Below are 9,163 nucleotides of genomic sequence, written 5' to 3' on the forward strand. Positions count from 1 at the left end.
TCCATGTTATCCAATGGAATGCACAGATATTGGATGCAGTGCGAATCAAGTAAGCCAATGATTCAGTGACTGATTCATAAAGACAGTCACTTTCTTCGTTTCTGAAAGAATCAGCTGTTTGAACGAATCAAGTAAGCCAATGATTCAGTGACTGATTCATAAAGACAGTCACTTTCTTCGTTTCTGAAAGAATCAGCTGTTTGAACGAATCAAGTAAGCCAATGATTCAGTGACTGATTCATAAAGACAGTCACTTTCTTCGTTTCTGAAAGAATCAGCTGTTTGAACGAATCAAGTAAGCCAATGATTCAGTGACTGATTCATAAAGACAGTCACTTTCTTCGTTTCTGAAAGAATCAGCTGTTTGAACGAATCAAGTAAGCCAATGATTCAGTGACTGATTCATAAAGACAGTCACTTTCTTCGTTTCTGAAAGAATCAGCTGTTTGAACGAATCAAGTAAGCCAATGATTCAGTGACTGATTCATAAAGACAGTCACTTTCTTCGTTTCTGAATGAATCAGTGTTTTTGAATGAATCAAGTGAGCCAATGATTCAGTGACTGATTCATAAAGACAGTCACTTTCTTCGTTTCTGAAAGAATCAGCATGATTAATCTGCAACTGATTAGATTAAACAATTTGAATCACTTGACAGGCCTAGATATGTCATATTATATCTGTAGAGGCATCGCCACTGAAAAACCCATATCGGTCAACCACTAATGTGTGTGTATATACAACTACCACATGCACTGGTCTGAGCCGAGATGCATTCTGGGTAGCCTTGAAAAAGAGCGTTGCAAGAGATAGAGAGAGAGAAAGAGAGCTGTGACAGTGAATGAGGAACAGATTAGAGTAATTTGTATTGATTTCGTCACTCCATCTTCCACATCTCCTCGTCTTTCACTCAGGGTCAGCGAGGACCGTCGTTCCCAGAGAGGTCAAAGGTCTCTCCGGCGGTCAGGAACTCCTCAGCTTGTGTGTGTGTGTGTGTGTGTGTGTGTGTGGACCGAGCTATGAAAAGACACAATTTTCACTTAGTTGAATTCCCTGCCTGAGGCACGATCATGTGAACCATAATTATATTCTCTTGGAATAAAGACATCTGTGTCTGGAGTTTTCACGATGGTGAAGATCAAACGACGGTCCCACGCCATGATTAGCAACTTCAACACCTGAAATGAGCCATAAAAACAATGTGAACCTGCATTCACAGCGCGTACAAATATTTATTAATATCATATAATATATGATTATGATTGTAATTAATAATCATATATATTATTTAGTAAAAGTTTTAGTAATTATTAGCTGTGTTATTTATTTATATATATATATTTTTAAAGATATGTCTATACAGTTTTTGTTTATTTTTATTTCAGTTTTTGTTATTTCGTTTTTTAGCACATCACATTAATGACAACTTCATGAAAATGAGAAATGTTTCTTTGGCGACATACAGTAATAGCTGAAATAATATTTCAGTAAACATTTATTTTATTTTGAATTATATTTTATATATAGTTTTAGTTTACTATAACGACCCTGGTATAGTCAATATTTAATTTAATCCATCCAACATTTCGGATTCTGGAATTCATGATTTTGGAATTAAAATAAATAAATACATATAAGTTTTCTATTTTCTTATAGTCTTCAAACAACACTGGATGGACACCTTAACATGTCAAAATAATGAAAACAAGTATTTTTTTATTTATAATTATTTATAATTTTTATTTTTTTATTTTAATAATTGTTCATTAAATAAAACAACACATTTAAAAAAAATGAAAGATCCATTGATTTACATCAGATCTCGATTCTCACCTTCCGTCCTTTCTCGTTGTCTGGTAAGTAGCAGTGTCGAGGAAATCCGCGTGCGCTGTACTTTTTCCCGGGATTCGGGTGCTCTGTGGTCTGGACAAAACACACACAAAACACACACGGTCACACTTCACACACCGCTCGCTCAATTAGCACACAGCGGAGAGGAAACGCTAACGACGGCCTGAGGCCTGCTGTTATTCAGAGCCGTGAACACGAGATCCGTCGCGCTGAACACATCACAGCTTCACACACAGATCAAAGCCAGACCAGCAGAACAGCATTACTGCAGTGAATGAAGCTTTAGACTCAATCCCTCTCATCTCACAAAACACACACACTCACAGCCTGCGCTGGGAATATTAATGAGCAGATATCATGGGGAAAAGGATTTTCTTGCTCCTTTGAATTAGTTTGATGCACTGTGTTACATATTTGAACATTCACATCCTCATATTATTTATTAGCATCATTATAGCTGTCAGTAGATCATTCACATGTAGAAGTCTAAAAAGTACAATAACAAAAACAGGACTTTTAATTGTCACTGTCAGAAAGACGGTGGAAAATGATCAGGCAAAGCTAAACTGCAACTATTTTTGTGCAAGAATCATTTCCTAATAATATAGTTAACTAAAACAATAAGAAACATTTTTGTATAACTGAACTAAAATAAAATATGAAAATTGTTTAAAAATTGGCTAGTTGCCAATGCAACATTTCTCATTTTCATTTAGTTTAACTTGATGTAGTAAAATAACTAAAACTGAAATATAAAATAATAAAAAACTATATAGACATATTTTGTCAAACTAAAATGAACATGGAAAAAAACTTTAAAAATATTACAAAAAACTATAATATTATCTCAATGATTCTAAAATAACACTGAACTATATTTCTATATCCATAAATACAAAAATGTATCTCTAAAATTAAAATTCTAAACTTGATAAAGTATATAAAATATATACAAATAGAAATGTAATATATGAATAATTGCATATATAAATTACAAATATATTTAATTATTTAATATATAAATATTAATACTTATATGTTTCGATTGTAGTATTCTTAATATAAATAAATATTAATAAATATTTGTGTATTTTTTATTGCCTAACTACTCTCCAAATTACTAAACTACAATTACATTATTAAAACTCCAACTAACTAGAACTACATAGAACTACATTTCTTGGCATGTTGAGGGTGTTAGTGATATTTTTTATCAAGTTAATCTTATGACGTCGGAGCCCAGAAAGTGAGTGGGTGGCTGATCGTGCAAAACTAGTGTGCAAGTACATGAGAGATAATGACCCAGAATGAGCTGCGCCACTGCCCCCATTGAGCAGGAATTCCCCACGCAGCCACTTCCTGTCTCACGGATGGTAAAACATGGTGACCAGAAGCCACAAGCCCACGGGTCATTCTGCAGCAACAGCCTGACATATTAAATATGGGTGCAAAGCCTTTCTCTATGAAAACTGGGCCGCCTGAAGCGAAGAACAAACATTTCAGTTCACACACCTCTTCCTACAAATGGCCTTTTGTGTCCCTCATTAACATCTGTGTAAATAATGATAGTAATATTCATTTTAATAAAAATAAAAAAAATCCAGTAACTATTGTATTGTTTTTTCTTTCTTTATGACAGCATCTTTTACAGCCTGTTGTGTTTCCAACGCCTCCTAGCTGTATTTGCAAACACGCACAATGAAAATAAAATTTAAAAAAAAAAAGGTATTTACTTGGATGTAAAAATGTACTCATTTCTGTACAGAGTTAAGCTGTTTACTTTAAAATAAAATGTAAAATAAAAATAAAAATATTTTAAATAAAATGAATAAAAACCTTTGTGCAGAGTTGAACTATTTTATTGAATGTAAATAAAATAAAAATATCCAATACATTAAAATGATTTCTAATAAGAATAACTTCAAAACTGTCATTTTTATCATTGCTTATATAGTGAAAATTAAGTTATCTTAAAAATATTCAAACTTCAAGACATTTTTTTCTAACAAAGTTTATATTTACTTATTATTTAGAAATGTATTTCTAATCATTTCTGAAGAAATGTTAAAAATGTATTTATTTATTATGCTTATATTAATTTGGAATAATCTGTGGAATTGAATATACCTGTATCCCAGCAGGAATGTCATAGACGATCCGTATAGTCTTGGTGTCAGAGCATCCAGGTAGAGAATGAGGAATCACATTGTACTCCATCTTCCCAGGAGGCTGTGTGCCGGTTTTCTCCCCGTAGATGGCCTTACAGGTGGGACACTGCAGACTGCCATCCTGAGAACAACATCAGACACATTAAACACAACAACAACACCCGAGGAAACTCAGGAGAGCTCGTGATGGATCAGCTGGGACATTCAGAGGCATCGGAGACATGCAGTACAATCGTACCAATATGTGTGTTTATGTTTCATGCTCAGATGCACTTCATTAAAGATGAGCAAAATAATGCAGTACTGACACACTGTGTGGATGCAGCGGCACACAAAAGCAAATATTTTCAGTTACCAACATCATTATTGTACTCTATTCACAGATGTATTTGTCACCCGTGATTCATTTATAATAGTGTTTTCTTTCCTGTAGTTTAAACATTACAGCATGGTGCTTGCAACATCAAAGTCATGGGTTCAATTCCTACACTCTAAAAAAATGCTGGGTTCAGCTTGTTGGGTCATTTTATTGGGTTGTTTTTAATATTTTTACCCAGGTGCTGGGTAGTTTTTCTGCACTCTAAAAAATGCTGGGTTATATTTTAAACCCAAATGCTGGGTTCAGCTTATAGGGTCACTTTATTGGGTTGTTTTTAATATTTTTACCCAGGTGCTGGGTAGTTTTTCTGCACTCTAAAAAATGCTGGGTTATATTTTAAACCCAAATGCTGGGTTCAGCTTGTTGGGTCATTTTATTGGGTTGCTTTTAATATTTTTACCCAGGGGCTGGTTGTTTTTCTGCACTCTAAAAAATGCTGGGTTATATTTTAAACCCAAATGCTGGGTTCAGCTTGTTGGGTCATTTTATTGGGTTGCTTTTAATATTTTTACCCAGGTGCTGGGTAGTTTTTCTGCACTCTAAAAAATGCTGGGTTATATTTTAAACCCAAATGCTGGGTTCAGCTTGTTGGGTCATTTTATTGGGTTGCTTTTAATATTTTTACCCAGGTGCTGGTTGTTTTTCTGCACTCTAAAAAATGCTGGGTTATATTTTAAACCCAAATGCTGGGTTCAGCTTGTTGGGTCATTTTATTGGGTTGCTTTTAATATTTTTACCCAGGGGCTGGTTGTTTTTCTGCACTCTAAAAAATGCTGGGTTATATTTTAAACCCAAATGCTGGGTTCAGCTTGTTGGGTCATTTTATTGGGTTGCTTTTAATATTTTTACCCAGGGGCTGGTTGTTTTTCTGCACTCTAAAAAATGCTGGGTTATATTTTAAACCCAAATGCTGGGTTCAGCTTGTTGGGTCATTTTATTGGGTTGCTTTTAATATTTTTACCCAGGGGCTGGTTGTTTTTCTGCACTCTAAAAAATGCTGGGTTATATTTTAAACCCAAATGCTGGGTTCAGCTTGTTGGGTCATTTTATTGGGTTGCTTTTAATATTTTTACCCAGGTGTTGGGTAGTTTTTCTGCACTCTAAAAAAAACAAACTGATTTTATTCATTATAATACTGAATTTAATTTAATTTGATTTTAAAATATGTTCTCTAATCTCAGTACTGTTTGTTAATGGGCAGGTTATGAAGTCAGTCACAGCACCTTTCAGCTACAAGTGAAACGCGAGGCCACAGTCTAAAGTTTGCAGATCCCCCGGCAAACAGCAGCCCATCACCGGTTCAGATTTCGGCGACGAGAATTAGCACTATTTCGGTGAAAAGTGGTTACAGAGAATGGTTGAATACACTTAAATTAAAATGCTACTTTTAAATGTTATATTTTTATTTCTAAAATGCTTGTTAAATGGTTAAATTGTAAAATTACTTCTGATCAAATGAATTACTGAAACTGAGTTCTTATAATATTAGCACCACAATGAGAAATCACACGAAATCCAAACAGCAGTCGACTGAGGAAAGACAGCTGTCAATCACTGCATTCACGACTGCAGGTAAGCGTAGCTGTAGCCCGAGTGAGAAGAGAGCGCATCTGATAGCTAAATGATCGAGACATACAGCGGGTAAAATAAGTATTGAACCTGTCACCATTTTTCTCAGTAAATATATTTCTAAAGGTGCTGCTGACATGTTAACAAATAAGTTCAGAAATTAAGTTATGTGCCAAGAAATGGAATGACAGGGAAAATGTATTGAACTACTGAAATGTATTTAATACTTTGTACAAAAGCCTTTGTTGGTAATGACAGCTTCAAGATGCCTCCTGCGCATTTTCTTGGCTGTGTTTGGGATCATTGTCTTGCTGAAATGTCCACCCTTGTTACATCTTCTTCATCCTGGTACTGTAGGTGTTGGGACTGAACCAGCTAATATTAATTTCCACTGACTTTCTAATATTCTAATTCCTGATAGATTTCAGCTGGTGTCTTGGCTTTTCTTGCCTTTTTGCACCTCCCTTTCTTCATGTGTTCAATACTTTTTCCCTGTGTCACTTTATTTTATTACACAGAACTTAATTTCTGAACTTATTTGTTTTGTTTTCTTTGTATGTATGGATTACTTGGGTTGTTACCGAGATCTGGTGAAAATTTCAAGTCAACAGCACCTTTAGAAATATATTTATTGAGAAAAATGGTGACGTGTTCAATACTTATTTTACCCGCTGTATGCTTCCTTTAAGTTTCCTTGAGGGAGAGTGGTTTAACAAAGCGCTAAGAAACCGTTTGTGTCTCTAGAACATCTGTGTCGGCGCGCGTTCTTATTGTTATCAGACTGAGGAACAAACTTTCACCCGAGCATGTGGATATTATTGTTTTCTCAACATTAAAACAATATAAACATGATAAACATTGATTACTCAAGTGCATGTATACTGTAATTGGCAGGGCCTGCTTTATTTTTCCATTGGCTCTGCTTGAGATTGAATGTGTTTGTTCTTTTTATGTATATATATATATTTTTTTTAGTTGTTTGTTTTGTTTAAACACTTTTTTAATCAAAAGAAAACCTTGAGATATAACGGAACTTTATTGTAGAACACTGTTGTTTAAAATGCCTAATTATAAGCTTGTTCAGAAATCGTCACAAAAACTAGATTATTCAAAATAACGTCTTTCTCATTAAACCTCATCATATATAAACAAATATTCAAATATCCTTTTTAATGAGCCCAAATATTCAAATACAATATTTTTGAAAAATGCCCATCCCTAATAGAATTTTTATTTTTGGGTGAAATGTCCAAAAGAACCGGTTTGCCGAATTGAATCGGACTTTGCATCATTATTATGTGGTGTAGATGATGAGATATTCAGTCTTCACAATTTTATGTTGAGGGACATTATTATGAAATCATGTAGACGCCAATTAGTAGACGCACAGGCCCAGGCTGTTGATTCACAGTAGAAAATCATACTAAAGAGACAGAACACTAAAGAGACAGAACAGCAACAACAACATACGCTCACACTGACAAGCGCTTGCATGAGAGGGTTATGAGATTACAGCAACTTTAGTTTAAAAGAGTACAAAGACATTTTTACCACTCATAACTTCTGGAGAAAAACTCAGCAGACGCTGGACAAAGATGAAGCTTTCCGAAGTATACTTTGGGCTTAAGATACTCTATTTATACCCAATCATGTTACTGACCTGTTGCCAATTAACCTAATTATCTGCAAATTTTCCTCCCACTTTTTCTTTTTAGTAACTTAATTTTCCAGCCTTTTGTTGCCCCGTCCCAACTTTTGAAAAATGTTGAGGCCATCTAATTCAATTTTTCCCTTAAAATGGTACATGTCCTCAGTTTATATATTTGATATGTTTTACTATGTTCTACTGTTAATATAATATGGATTTATGTGATTTGCAAATCTTTGCATTCTGTTTTTATTTACATTTTACACAGCATCGCAACTATTTTGGGGTAGTATTTTTATGTTTTTTTTAGGGGTTTAGTTTTAGTTAACTATAATAACCTTACAGAGGTTTTCTGTTTTTGCATGAATCTTCAGTGTTTTCCGTAGCGTTGATTTTTGACAAACTGCATGGAAACCAATGTGGGTTAATTCGACTCGCAACACAAAAGATGTACCCAGATTTTTTTTTAACAGGAGGGTTTAAAATCCCATTATTTTTTTATATCCCATTATATAGAGAAAAGAATCTTTAAAACAGACCATAACATGAGTTTTGAGATCGTTATGTGATTAAATGTTCTTCTATTATGTCATTTGCAATGCTTCATAGGATGCATAGTTCGTTCAAATGCACAAGATTTTTCAATACTTTCTGGCTGCAAACAAAATGTCATAAAATTGTGATAAATCCTGAAACTGGTTGGTTTGGTTAAATACTATAAAGAAAATGAAGTAAAATCCCCCTAATGTAAATAAAACAGACTGATATGTGGCTGTGTTCTGACCTTATTGCCGTTGTTGTACATGGCCACCAGACACAGAAGATGGTACATGTGGCCGCACTTTCCCAGTTTGCCGACCAGCTCGGGCTTGATGCCTCTGTAGCTCAGCACTCCCTCGTATCCGGACGCTGTGGCCAGTCGCTCCATGCAGATGGTGCAGTCCTGACGGATATCAACAGTGAGTAACACTGACAGACATCTGCTGCCTCACTCATTAGCTCTGCTAGTAAACAACACAATGCTCGGCTGGTCACATGACGCTCATCAATCACCTCATCAGGAGCCGTCTTGATCTTCTCTGTGTAGTGCCGAACCACGTCCTCTGGGTTTTTACCTGGAAAAACAGACAAAACTAGAATTTAGAATCAGACAGTGCGCTTTAGTCATGTGTTTGTGCAGTATTTAATTTTGATATGTGAACTCTTCCTTAAATCCTTCTTAATTTATGCTTTTTTGTTAAAATCATTCATACTTAGCTTATATGCACGCTAAAAAAACATTTCTTTTCACATTTGTATAGAGTATTTTTTAAATAAAAAATGTACAGAAAAAATCAAATATACAAAAAGAAATTTAAATATAAAATAAAAAAATCAACAACATTCCTATACACCTCTGTACAGAATTAAGCTGTTTACTTCAAAGTTAAAATTAAAAAATAATAAAGTAAAATCTACAAAAAAGAAAACAAAATCTACAAAATAAAATTGTATACACCTTTATACAGAGTTAAGCTGTTTACTTAATAAAACTAAATAAAATAAAATA

At 34.3% G+C, this 9,163-nt stretch overlaps 1 protein-coding gene across 1 annotated transcript in view; it reads right to left on the minus strand.

Moving 5' to 3' along the window:
• Positions 1-1,039: 1,039 nt before the first annotated feature.
• The window catches only part of LOC107721025 (E3 ubiquitin-protein ligase DTX1-like), a 38,696-nt gene continuing 30,572 nt past the window's right edge, over positions 1,040-9,163 (minus strand). Inside the window, exons 6-10 of the mRNA XM_016528878.1 lie at positions 8,668-8,729; positions 8,399-8,557; positions 3,978-4,139; positions 1,833-1,922; positions 1,040-1,177 (exon numbers count right to left, since the gene is read on the minus strand). Coding sequence (XP_016384364.1) covers positions 1,040-1,177; positions 1,833-1,922; positions 3,978-4,139; positions 8,399-8,557; positions 8,668-8,729 — 611 coding nt within the window. The remainder of the gene's footprint in view (positions 1,178-1,832; positions 1,923-3,977; positions 4,140-8,398; positions 8,558-8,667; positions 8,730-9,163) is intronic.

Source organism: Sinocyclocheilus rhinocerous, unplaced genomic scaffold (assembly GCF_001515625.1).
Source record: "Sinocyclocheilus rhinocerous isolate Xijiao unplaced genomic scaffold, SAMN03320098_v1.1 scaffold120, whole genome shotgun sequence".
Classification (NCBI taxonomy): domain Eukaryota; kingdom Metazoa; phylum Chordata; class Actinopteri; order Cypriniformes; family Cyprinidae; genus Sinocyclocheilus; species Sinocyclocheilus rhinocerous.